The sequence below is a fragment of the Arabidopsis thaliana genome, chromosome 3, assembly GCF_000001735.4.
Source record: "Arabidopsis thaliana chromosome 3, partial sequence".
Taxonomy (NCBI): Eukaryota; Viridiplantae; Streptophyta; class Magnoliopsida; order Brassicales; family Brassicaceae; genus Arabidopsis; species Arabidopsis thaliana.
The window spans coordinates 2,539,016-2,551,652 of record NC_003074.8 but is presented as its reverse complement, the minus strand read 5'-3'; the positions used below and the strand labels follow the sequence as shown (position 1 = coordinate 2,551,652).

The following is a 12,637-nucleotide window of genomic DNA, read 5'->3' as shown; positions in this document are numbered from 1 at the left end:
AACTCAAGCGATTAACAAGTATTTTCGATCTACTAAATTTGAAGCAACAAAGCATTCCCTTTCGACATGTCTAAAGAAGTAGGTATACTATGATATATACTCTTGTTATTTATCGTATATCTTTCTTCATCTTCTCATTTTCACTTTTAAAAATTTAAGTGTATTCCACAAAAGCTTTTTAGGAATTTTTATAGTTTTAGAAATAAAGGGGTGAAATCGTAAATAAAGAAAAAAGTAAGGACCCTAGAATAAAATAAGGATACTGGCGCCTGAGAAATCGAACAAAAGTATTCTGACTTCCGCTAATACAGTTCGTCAATTTCCCCAACCCAAAAAAAACTTTTAATTTTTATAAAATAATTTGATTAATTTTGTCGTAATTTATTACACAACTGTATTAAGGCTGGCATTTGATCTTCAAACCCATCTCGAATCCTTACAAATTTTCTCAAGATTTAAAACCCTAATTCTTTAATTTTGTTCTTGTGAATTTTCCCTCGTAAAAAAAAATGGATCAAATTCCTTGAGTAGCAATTTTGTTTGGTGCTGACGAGAAAGAGATGGCGCGACAGATGACGTCATCCCAGTTCCACAAATCAAAGACTCTCGACAACAAATACGTGAGCTTTTCTTCTTCCGCAATTCTGGGTTTCTTCTTACTAATTTTGCTTTTGCTCTACCAAATTTGAAATCTTTTGTGGACTCACTACTCCAAGTTTTGTTCTTTATGACTTTTGAGCGCAGATGCTAGGAGATGAAATTGGTAAAGGAGCTTATGGTCGAGTTTATATAGGATTAGACTTGGAGAATGGAGACTTTGTTGCCATTAAACAAGTCTCTTTGGAAAACATTGGTCAAGAGGATCTTAACACCATAATGGTTTGTTACTTTGTATCTATCTTCGTTATTTGTTCTGTCTTTATGGACTAGATGTGATCTCTCATCTCCTTACCACTGCTATGCTGACTGAATCCTTGTTTTGATGCTTCTTGGTTGTTAATTTCATCAGCAAGAAATCGATCTCCTAAAGGTAGCTTCTTTCTTCCACCATTACACAATGTTTATGCTGGTTAAGATGCAATCTTCCTCTATACCTTCTAAGATGATATTTCAATACAGAACTTGAACCATAAAAACATTGTCAAGTATCTCGGATCGTTGAAGACAAAGACTCACCTTCACATTATTCTGGAGTAAGTAATACTTTTGTGTTTAATTTTGGTCCACGCTGGACTACGGTCTGGATTTTCAAGTCCAATTATGTGTTTGCAGGTACGTTGAGAATGGCTCTCTTGCAAACATTATTAAACCTAATAAATTTGGACCTTTCCCAGAGTCGTTGGTGACTGTTTACATTGCACAGGTCCGTATATATCTTTTTCTAGTTGAGTTAAGTTTTAAAAAAAAATATTTATGTACTAACTAGTGAATACAGGTCTTGGAAGGTTTAGTATATCTTCATGAGCAGGGTGTCATACATCGTGATATCAAGGGTGCAAATATTTTGACAACCAAGGAGGTGTGTTTTTCTGTACCTTGTGGATCTTATTAGTTATTCTCATGTCTTTGGTACGCTTTTCCGTTTCAAAATCTGTTGTATTCTGGGATGCACAAGATCTTCTAGGCTATTACTTGACTATATTATACTTCAGGGCCTTGTTAAGCTTGCTGATTTTGGAGTTGCCACAAAACTCAACGAGGCTGATTTTAACACTCACTCAGTGGTCGGAACTCCTTACTGGATGGCTCCTGAGGTACACCTTTGATAAAATATATGTATCTTTTACCATTATATATTCTGTATAGGTCAAAATTCCATATGTAAATTTTGAAATTGGACTTTGTTCTTATTCTGACAAGTATGTTTTCTCCTTTGTGTACTGACGGATACCCAAACTTTGTTTTAGGTTATTGAATTGTCAGGAGTTTGTGCTGCTTCTGACATTTGGAGTGTTGGATGCACTATTATTGAACTTTTGACTTGTGTACCTCCTTACTATGATCTGCAACCCATGCCAGCCCTCTATCGCATTGTTCAGGTTTTCCCATCATTTTACGAGTTTGTCTTAAGTCAATTGAATTTTGGTTTCTTTTGCTTCCCCCAATTCTTATTCTTCCTTGTTGTAAATCACTTCTCTCCTTGCCTTTTCTGGTTTTGTTTCAGGATGATACCCCTCCTATTCCTGATAGTCTTTCTCCTGATATTACAGACTTCCTAAGACTGTGCTTCAAGAAGGTATATTCTGGTGCAATAATGTTTATCACTCTACTACCTCTATACCAGAAACTAGGCATTTTGATTTATTTAATATATGATGTATATGTACATTTGATTTGTATCTTGCACTTTACAGGATTCCAGGCAGAGGCCTGATGCGAAGACACTTCTCTCTCACCCTTGGATACGTAACTCGAGACGAGCATTGCGGTCATCGCTTCGGCATAGTGGAACCATCAGGCGAGAACCTGCGTCTTTACGTTAACTTTTGGAAGAATATTTCAAATATTATTATTTATCTTATCTTAGAGTTTAGTACAAGTGTTCCTTGCTTGCACTTACATGTAATACTGTCTGTTGGCACTTCATCCTTTGCAGATATATGAAGGAAACCGATTCAAGTTCAGAGAAGGATGCTGAAGGTAGTCAAGAAGTAGTTGAAAGCGTTTCAGCAGAAAAAGTAGAGGTGACAAAAACTGTAAGTATCATTATCTCTGTTATCAATTAATCTTTTGGAGATGCCGATAACGAATTTAGAGATGAGTAGTATAATGCATTAAAGGTAGAGATGAACTTTGTTAAAGCTACTGATCCAATTTTTTTATTTGTCCAGAACTCGAAAAGCAAATTACCTGTTATAGGTGGGGCGAGTTTTAGGTCTGAGAAAGATCAATCTTCACCCAGTGATCTTGGTGAAGAAGGAACGGATTCAGAAGATGATATCAATTCAGATCAAGGTCCTACATTGTCTATGCACGATAAGTCTTCTCGTCAATCCGGTACTTGCAGTATTTCTTCGGATGCAAAGGGGACATCTCAAGATGTATTAGAGAACCATGAGAAATATGATCGTGATGAAATACCTGGAAATCTTGAAACGGAAGCTTCTGAAGGTAGAAGGAATACTTTAGCAACAAAGCTGGTTGGAAAAGAATATTCTATCCAGTCATCACATAGTTTTAGCCAAAAAGGTGAAGATGGGCTTAGAAAGGTCAGTTTTGTTTCGTTACGTCATTGCTTCCCTAGCACTTTCTTAGATGATAGCTCTGTCTGTTGAGTTAATTGATAAGTTCCTTTTTCCTTACTGACCAAAACAAAACAGTTTGCTGAGCTTGTACTGTAATGGATACTTTTTAGCTTATTTCACTTTAGAAGCTTCTGTAGTGAGATATATTTGTTTTTTGTGGGGCTGTGGCTTGCAAACTAACTAGATTTGTTATGCTTGTTATTATCTTAAAGGCTGTGAAGACTCCATCTAGTTTTGGTGGGAATGAACTGACCAGATTCAGTGATCCTCCTGGGGATGCTTCTTTGCATGATTTATTTCATCCACTGGATAAAGTTCCTGAGGGAAAAACAAATGAAGCCTCAACATCGACGCCTACTGCAAATGTAAATCAGGGTGATTCTCCTGTTGCAGATGGTGGAAAGAATGATCTGGCAACGAAATTGAGGGCTAGAATTGCTCAGAAGCAAATGGAGGGTGAAACGGGGCACTCACAAGATGGTGGTGATCTTTTCCGCTTAATGATGGGTGTTTTGAAAGATGATGTCCTTAACATCGATGACTTGGTATGCTCTGTCTTAAGTATGCAGGTTTGATTCAAGTGTTATACTGTTAATGTATTTTCATATTTTGTTTCTCAGGTATTTGATGAAAAAGTTCCCCCGGAGAATCTTTTTCCTCTGCAGGTATTCTGTAAATTTATATCCTGAACTTTTAGCAATCTTTTGTCATTTTATATCATGCTAATGCTACTTGACCGAGCCACTTCATACTCTGAGGATGAAAATTTGCAATTAGATGTTGAAAAAGGAACCGTGGCTTCTCAACTCAGTTTTAATTGTTTTCATTTTCTTGTTCGAATTTAAATCTTAGTAATTAATTGGTTAAGTTTTTATAGGCAGTCGAGTTCAGCAGATTGGTGAGCTCCTTAAGGCCAGATGAATCAGAAGATGCAATAGTAACTTCCTCTTTGAAACTTGTTGCCATGTTTCGTCAGAGACCTGGGCAGAAAGCAGTATTTGTGACACAGAATGGTTTCCTCCCTCTAATGGATCTACTCGATATTCCTAAATCTCGAGTATGTTTTAGTTGTAATCAGGCAGGATTTTTTGTTGTCCTTCATCATCAGTAGTTGGCTTATGCTTGTGAATATTTTTGGTGTTTTCAGGTAATATGTGCCGTGCTGCAGCTGATAAATGAAATTGTAAAAGATAATACCGACTTCCTGGAAAATGCTTGTCTTGTTGGTCTTGTAAGTCCTACTCTCCATTTGGTTGCTGACTTTATGAATCACCAGTTGTTCGTTGGAATCTGCATATTTGTTTTTACAAAGACTCGTATCTTCATTTCTATATTAAATGTCAAACATCCAATTCAACAGCTAATACCTTTTTGGGAAAATCCGTAGATAATATACCCATGATGTTGTTATATTATCACCTAAGTTTTCATGATGTCTCAAGTAGATAACAAAAATCCCATAAAAATTGATTATTTCCTTGTGACATGGCAGATTCCTTTGGTAATGAGTTTTGCTGGTTTTGAGAGGGATCGATCACGAGAAATTCGTAAGGAAGCAGCCTACTTCTTGCAGCAGCTTTGTCAGTCAAGGTCACGACTCATCAAATATACATAATTTTGCTTCTCTCTTTTTTTTTTTTTTTTTTTTCTTTTCTGCAAGTCATATAGTTGATAATGGTAGCATCTTTACAGCCCCTTGACGTTGCAAATGTTCATATCTTGCCGTGGAATACCCGTTTTGGTGGGATTTCTTGAAGCAGACTATGCCAAACACAGGTGCGTAGAGTTTACAATCTTCTTACAATGTATGGACTACTTTTAATGTATAAAGTGCTGAAACTAATGTAAGATATATCAAGAATTTCGTCACAAGAACTTGGAATTTATCCCACGCAGTGATTCCTAGGTTATTACCAGTCCCAGCAGCATCTGGTTTTGTTTTGAACCTGTCGTCCTGCCTAATTTATGTGATGTGTGTTTCTACTATTGAAAATGGCTGATGCATTTCTCAATATTTGACCATTTTGTTAATTTGGCTCATCTCTCTTGAATCATTTCTGGTCCTTTTCGCTCTTTATGTGCTACTAAGTTCAACTGATTTGAGCTTTTCTGTCCAGGGAGATGGTTCACTTGGCTATTGATGGGATGTGGCAGGTATTTAAACTCAAAAAATCCACCTCGAGAAATGATTTTTGCCGTATTGCTGCAAAGAATGGAATTCTTCTTAGGCTAGTCAACACTCTTTATAGCTTGAGTGAGGCAACTCGACTGGCTTCTATATCGGGGGATGCATTGATTTTGGATGGTCAAACTCCACGAGCACGCTCTGGTCAACTTGACCCTAACAATCCTATCTTTAGTCAGCGTGAGACTTCACCTAGTGTGATTGATCATCCTGATGGGTTGAAAACTAGGAATGGGGGTGGTGAAGAGCCTTCTCATGCTTTAACTTCAAATTCTCAAAGTTCAGATGTCCATCAACCCGATGCCTTGCACCCAGATGGTGATAGGCCTAGATTAAGCAGTGTTGTAGCAGATGCCACAGAGGATGTTATACAACAACATAGGATATCTCTTTCTGCCAATAGAACATCAACAGATAAGCTTCAGAAACTGGCGGAGGGTGCGTCTAATGGTTTTCCTGTTACTCAGCCAGATCAAGTTCGACCTTTGCTTAGCTTATTGGAGAAAGAACCTCCTTCAAGAAAAATTTCTGGTCAACTGGATTACGTAAAGCATATCGCTGGCATAGAGAGGCATGAAAGTAGACTTCCTCTTTTGTATGCATCAGACGAAAAGAAAACCAATGGAGACCTAGAATTTATAATGGCTGAATTTGCAGGTAATTTTCTTAAGTTGTATATTTAGGAAGACTGTTCATATTGTAAGCACATATATGATCATGTTTTTGCTTGTTGCATATGATTACTTCAGAAGTCTCTGGACGTGGAAAGGAAAACGGAAATCTTGATACTGCGCCAAGATATTCCAGCAAGACGATGACTAAGAAGGTTATGGCTATTGAGAGAGTCGCATCTACGTGTGGGATTGCATCTCAGACAGCATCTGGTGTTCTGTCAGGTTCGGGTGTTTTAAATGCTAGACCTGGAAGTACCACATCATCTGGTTTACTTGCCCATGCGCTGAGTGCAGATGTCTCAATGGATTACTTGGAGAAAGTGGCTGATCTGCTTCTTGAATTTGCCCGAGCTGAAACGACAGTAAAATCATACATGTGCAGCCAAAGTTTACTCAGTCGTCTTTTCCAGATGTTCAACCGTGTGGAACCTCCTATTCTGTTAAAGGTACTTCAAAATATATTTTTTGTTTTTCTTCTCTGACGGTGCTTCATATACTCTTTGGACAAGCTTGGATGTGTGGTTTAGAGGATCTTCAGGTCGTATGCTTACAATACCTTTTGTTTGTCCAGATACTGGAATGCACCAATCATTTATCCACGGATCCAAATTGCTTGGAAAATCTTCAGCGTGCAGATGCAATCAAGCAATTGATCCCCAACCTTGAGCTTAAGGAAGGGCCTCTTGTTTATCAGATCCATCATGAGGTTACCTTCTTGACTTGTATGGAGATAGCTTTTGTCTGTCGGTTACTCCCAAACCAAGGTTTCTAAAATTGTAATGTTATGTAGGTACTTAGTGCACTATTCAACCTCTGCAAGATAAACAAGAGGAGGCAGGAACAAGCTGCTGAAAATGGAATCATTCCGCACCTGATGCTTTTCGTCATGTCGGATTCTCCTCTGAAACAATATGCATTGCCACTACTTTGTGATATGGCTCATGCATCTCGGAATTCAAGAGAGCAGTTAAGGGCCCACGGCGGTCTGGATGTTTACCTGAGTTTACTCGATGATGAATATTGGTCCGTGATAGCCTTGGATTCAATTGCTGTTTGCTTGGCGCAAGACGTTGACCAAAAGGTGGAGCAGGCGTTTCTCAAGAAAGATGCAATTCAGAAATTAGTTAACTTTTTCCAGAACTGTCCAGAGAGACATTTTGTGCACATTTTGGAGCCATTCTTGAAGATCATCACGTATGCATCTCTCCTCTTTTTAATAGAATGTCTATCTTTTCAAAATTAGTTAGTATGGAGCTAATCCTTCTCTTTGTTGAATCCAGGAAATCATCTTCAATCAATAAGACATTAGCGTTAAATGGACTGACTCCGTTACTCATTGCAAGACTAGACCACCAAGATGCTATTGCTCGACTTAACCTCCTGAAACTCATCAAGGTAATGGATCATTTGATTTTCCAAGTTCTTACTCGTCTTGTTCTGAGTGCTGAGTGTTTGGTTTTTGGCGATCACTGGAAACAGGCCGTTTACGAGAAGCATCCGAAGCCAAAACAGCTGATCGTAGAGAACGATCTTCCACAAAAACTGCAGAATCTGATAGAAGAACGACGTGATGGACAACGTTCAGGAGGCCAAGTTCTGGTGAAGCAAATGGCAACATCTCTCCTCAAAGCACTTCACATCAACACCATCTTGTGAGTGTACATTTATTCCCAAATTTTGCAGGAAGAATTCACCCAGCTAAGTGTATATCATCTTCCATTTATACAACAGACTTGTAATTGTTGAGTTGTGTGTCTCTCTCGAGTTTTTTTTTTACTTCTTGAGAGATGCCAACACTTCTGGTTTTTGTAATATATTCCTCAAAAGAATAATTTTCTAGAGGAATTGTTTTTGTGATAATTGATCCCTTTTTTGTTTTATTTTAATGTGGACGTGATGTGATCATAAATGAATGAGAAAAAGCTAGTTTGGTAAATGATAAGCTGAGACAGAATATTAGTAAATTTTGTTTTACATCTAACCAAGATCAATACCCTAATTATAACCTTACAATCCCATTTCGTATATCGAATAATCTCCATAAAAACCTACACTTCAAACATGGACTATATTGATATTCTATATATACAGAAATCACGACCAAATAACGAAAACATATAGAAATAGACTAAAATCGATCGGTGAATACTGTTTTTTTTTCTTGGGGATCAAAAGTGATCAAGTGCAAAGAGGAGAAACATTTCCTCGGGTGTCCAACTTCACATTGGAGCAAGAAGCTTTGGATACATCTTGTTGAGTTTGATCGACCAGTTTAACGTTTTGCATTGATATTCCTCGACATGGAATGTTCTTGCTGCATACAAATTTCACAGCTATGGGTCTTGAGCTCGTCCCTTGTATGTTTTTGTACAACACATTGCTCACTTGTACCGCGGATTTCTGCCACGTGTTCCAATATCTCAGTTTTGTTATTATTATTACTCTAATTGTGTTGAAAAGATTTGTTATTTTATTACTAAGCATCGTCTTGATTTGTTTCAAACCTGTTCGGGGCATGCTTCAACACGATCGCAGTAGTCCTGGTTGATGATTATTGGGTTTGTAACGTTTTTCATTATGATGTCTTGGAATATGATGTTCTTTGCCATTCCATGTCCTCCCTGATATATATACATTAATTATAGTCATATTTTTATTGTTCCTTTTCATAGTAATAATAATTATTATAAACAAAAGATATTGATAATATACCTGCCAAGTCTTGATTCTCACACCATTAGTGGTTCCTATAAGAGTCGCTTTGTTGACTACCACATTTGAAACATATGCTTCTGAGTTATCTTCTCCCAAACTTCCAATACTGTTTTACATGTAAATCAACAAAATATCAATAATATTGAGTTAACACATATGCTTGTGTTATAACGCCTAACACCATTTAAAAACATTGCATTTATCTTTTTCGTTAATATTTTAAATGACAAAATGATTTTTGGGCATGCATGCATCTTATAATATCCGTCCCTCATTAAAAAATGATGGATATTAAAAAAAAATCTCCAATTGAAGTTGATAAAAATTAGTTGATAGTAATCCAACAAAGATATAGAATGTTGATTGCACATAGTATGTTGCTTAAAATAAGACAAAAACAAAAAGTTTAGGTGAAATTAGGGAGAGAGATGGTTAGACCTGATTCCATGACCAGGCCCGCATGTAATGCCTGTCGCTCTCACATTCTCCGACCCACTCACTATCGATATACAATCATCACCTTCATCACCAAAAATAAACCCAACACATTACTATTTATTATCCATTATTAATTTTTGTATCAAAATATATTTAATTTATTCACTAATTTGCATGAAAATGTCAAAAACATTTATATTAAGGTGGTTCATTGATTAATATACCAGTACGGACGATAGAGTCTTGAATTAAGATATTCTGAGTTCCGGAAACGTGAATGCCATCAGTGTTAGGACTATCAGCCGGAGATGTGACCATAAGATTCAAAGCCTTCACGTTTTTGCAGTCTTGAAACGTCAAATGCATTTGCTGTGCGTTTTCCAACCTAATGTTACTTACTCTCAAGTTATTACACTCCACAAACGTAACCGCCTGCCCATTTATTTCATTACATTAATTTCATTTTTTATAGCTTCATTACTTAATATAAGTATCTATTTATAAGAACTGAAATTAAGATCGAAAACAGCAAGTTAGGCGTTTGAGATTCTCACCGTTGGAGCTCCCAGGCAAGGCTGTTTAATAAAATAACTAGTCAGTTTAATTATTTTCATTAAGGTTTTTAATTAAAGACATTAATCAATATAGTGAACAACTTACAAGTTGAGGGTTGATTTTGCAAGATTTTGGCCACCAAATATGTCCATTACCGTCGATGCGCCCACCTCCTTCAACTCGAAGGTTATTGACATTTTCGAACACAATCCAATGCCTACGTTCCTTGTAGTCTGATGGATTTTCCCATGCCTCAATCCTTCCGTAAATCTAACTCACAAAAAATGAAAGTTATAAGAGGAAGAAACATTATAACAAAAAATAATAATTCGGCCAATACTTGCAGTGGTTTAATTAAACCATACCTTAAAAATAATCAAGGATGATTTACATGGACCAGAGAACGTAACCGCTTTAAGCATGTAATCTCTATTCTTTGGAGCCACAATGTAAACTATTCCGGTTGACGAACAAGCTGCTTCCCAAGCTTTCATGAAGGCCTACGGCTCAAACATAGATTTCATTTAATTATAATGTTAGAGATATTGGATTATAATGTTAGAGAAATAAAAACCTTAGAATCGTCGTTCCCGTTGGCTTTAGCACCGAAAGTGTTGACGTTAAAAGATCGAGGAGAAGATCTAGGAGCATAACCATGGCGATTTTTCAAGTGACTGTTGCGTGTATTGTGACCATGTTGATGTTGTCGATTGGTTTCATAATAAACATTAGAAGACATGAAAAGATCATCTCTATGATTAAATGGGTAGCTGCTGAAACAAGAAGGAAGAAATGTTAAGAGAAATACTGATAAGATTATGATCTTTTCATACATTTTTTTTTGTTGGAGTGGGACTTCTCTCAAAGTTAGATTAAGGTTGGGTTTGACGTAGAAAGAATGATGAGGAAAGAGATGAGTGAATGATGTGTCATGAAGAATGCAAAAGTTCGTGTATTTATAGAGATGAGAGAGAGACAGAGAAGTATTTGATTTAAGAGATTTAGTTGAATATCACCTATTTTTTCTTGTAGAAAATCAGAGGAAAATGTTCGTTATTATTCCTCATTTTCATTACTCAAATCGTTTCCAGACAATTAACATAAATAAGTTTATTTAAGTCGATCAAATTGAACGTACATTAAAGCCACTTTAACAAATACAAATATATTTTGTCCAAAAATAAAATAAAAATACAAATATATATACGTAATGAAGGGTTCTTTTGTACTAGATCAATACACCAAATTGTATAATAAGTTAATAATTAAGCTAAATTTTTGCATCAATATCTTTATTGACAAAAGAATCTAAGATCAAAATAACGATCTCTAAAATATTAGTATTAAAACGAAATTAAAAACTTTCACACAGAAGGTCGTTTTGTTTTTTTTGCTGTGTTAAACGTTCTTATTTATTTTGACGTCATGTTGTATGCCTGAACCACTATTAGTTTGTTATTTGGTTTTTTTCTCCTAATAAATAATGTAGATTTCCACCAAGCCGCATTTACATCCTCATAGTGTTTCTTAAGGATTGAGTTCACCATTTTGTTGGTTGGATCGGTTCTCCGTTGGACTTATTTATTAAGGGTCTCGAGGTTTTGAAAATCTATTAGTTTCTTCTGTCACTTACTCTGCAATTTCCATACTATGTTTGCTTATCAATTAAATCACGTTGTAGCTAGGTTTAATTATTATTTTTAGGCTTATTTTAATTACTCTACTGTTTGGTAAATATGTTAATGTATATTCTTATTTATTAATAATAATTAATCAATGATGTGTATAAGAAACACCGTAATAACAAAAGTTTTGTTTGTATTAGGTAAATCCATAAATTTATTTCTTATGTGAAGGGAAAAGATTGGCTAACAATTTGACAATTTTGGTCGTCTCCCAAAACATGAAGAGCTTTGTTATAAAAATAAATAAAATCTTAAAATGGAAGAGCTAATCTCGGCCTAAACGAAGAAGTAAGTATTGACTTTGGTTTTGAATTAGGTTATCTGCAAATAACTGAAATAAGTCTCAAGTAAAAGCAGTTATGTTGGTTAAAGCTTTAACTTCAACTTTGTTAGATATTTCTCCAGTCCAATCTTTTTTTTACCTTTTCATACTTATTATTTCGTTTTCTTAGTCTTAGATAGCCCAAAATTCGTAGCCAATTAGAAAATAATTCAACCCATTTTTTTATTTTTTTCAACCCATTTACTTTAATTGTCTCTCTCTTCAGTAATTGTATTGTGGTCAAAATTAGTGCTAATGTGTTTCGGTGAGAAACCAAATTCTCCTTTATATCATTTTTCCGTATTATTTACGGTGGAATTCAATATTGACCTAAAACTAAAACGGAAAGAATTCCAATTTTCCAGCTAAATTATATTTGCAAAAATAACTATTTTATTAAGAAACCATCAAAATGGTACGACGATACAGTTTTGATGAACAAAATTGTATATAATTTACGTTAAAACCTAAAATTATGAGAATTTTGAAGAAAAATAAAGTAACATGTTGTTTTGGTACGTAGTATGAATCAACATACAGTAAAAGTAGGCAGAGCTAACAGAAAAAAGAGGCAAGATGGATAATTGGTAAATGATGTCAAAGGTTAAGTTAGAGAAGGTTTAGATTGTTGCATGGAATGGGATCTTGCGTGTGACTTTCTTTTTTACTCTATACTCTTTGTTGCGTTAGGTGATAGTCTAAAACTATCTCTCTACGTACATTTCGGATAAAGGGTTTGGTAATAACGGATATGAGTCGGTATTTTGAGTTTCTTAATTTGTTATCGGAAAATGGATTTGAGTAATTGAGGTAACAAG

At 35.7% G+C, this 12,637-nt stretch overlaps 2 protein-coding genes across 4 annotated transcripts; one reads left to right on the top strand and one right to left on the bottom strand.

The window, feature by feature from the left end:
- The first annotated feature begins 292 nt into the window (after nt 1-292).
- Nucleotides 293-8,050, top strand: MAPKKK6 (mitogen-activated protein kinase kinase kinase 6). Of its 3 annotated transcripts, NM_001337756.1 has the most exons (25): nt 329-620; nt 745-879; nt 1,010-1,030; nt 1,120-1,193; nt 1,273-1,363; nt 1,436-1,519; nt 1,653-1,754; nt 1,908-2,039; nt 2,165-2,236; nt 2,355-2,458; nt 2,597-2,696; nt 2,832-3,209; nt 3,458-3,790; nt 3,866-3,910; nt 4,123-4,302; nt 4,393-4,476; nt 4,738-4,835; nt 4,938-5,021; nt 5,363-6,087; nt 6,180-6,326; nt 6,399-6,550; nt 6,676-6,810; nt 6,895-7,298; nt 7,385-7,499; nt 7,584-8,050. In NM_001337756.1, the coding sequence occupies exons 1-25, from the start codon at nt 561-563 to the stop codon at nt 7,758-7,760; spliced, it is 4,032 nt and encodes a 1,343-aa protein (NP_001326459.1). In that variant the 5' UTR covers nt 329-560; the 3' UTR covers nt 7,761-8,050. The 3 variants fall into 3 exon arrangements, with proteins under 3 accessions (NP_187455.1, NP_001326459.1, NP_001326460.1); NM_111677.4 differs by having other exon boundaries at nt 293-620; nt 6,180-6,550; nt 7,584-8,046; NM_001337757.1 differs by lacking the exons at nt 329-620; nt 745-879; nt 1,010-1,030; nt 1,120-1,193 and having other exon boundaries at nt 1,195-1,363; nt 6,180-6,550; nt 7,584-8,042.
- QRT2 (Pectin lyase-like superfamily protein) lies at nt 8,040-10,740 on the bottom strand. The gene is made up of 9 exons (NM_111676.4): nt 10,387-10,740; nt 10,178-10,312; nt 9,918-10,082; nt 9,812-9,832; nt 9,482-9,689; nt 9,258-9,339; nt 8,817-8,925; nt 8,609-8,725; nt 8,040-8,504 (listed from the first exon to the last, which is right to left on the bottom strand). The coding sequence occupies exons 1-9, from the start codon at nt 10,645-10,647 to the stop codon at nt 8,283-8,285; spliced, it is 1,320 nt and encodes a 439-aa protein (NP_187454.2). The 5' UTR covers nt 10,648-10,740; the 3' UTR covers nt 8,040-8,282.
- Nucleotides 10,741-12,637: the final 1,897 nt, after the last annotated feature.

Coding starts and splice junctions, on each gene's coding strand:
- MAPKKK6 (NM_111677.4), top strand. CDS start 561: ATGGCGCGACAGATGACGTCATCCCAGTTCCACAAATCAAAGACTCTC. Junction 1,755..1,907: donor CTTACTGGATGGCTCCTGAG/GTACACCTTTGA, acceptor ACTTTGTTTTAG/GTTATTGAATTGTCAGGAGT. Junction 7,299..7,384: donor CCATTCTTGAAGATCATCAC/GTATGCATCTCT, acceptor TGTTGAATCCAG/GAAATCATCTTCAATCAATA.
- QRT2 (NM_111676.4), bottom strand. CDS start 10,647: ATGTATGAAAAGATCATAATCTTATCAGTATTTCTCTTAACATTTCTT. Junction 10,083..10,177: donor CATCCTTGATTATTTTTAAG/GTATGGTTTAAT, acceptor TTTGTGAGTTAG/ATTTACGGAAGGATTGAGGC. Junction 8,726..8,816: donor TGAGAATCAAGACTTGGCAG/GTATATTATCAA, acceptor TATATATATCAG/GGAGGACATGGAATGGCAAA.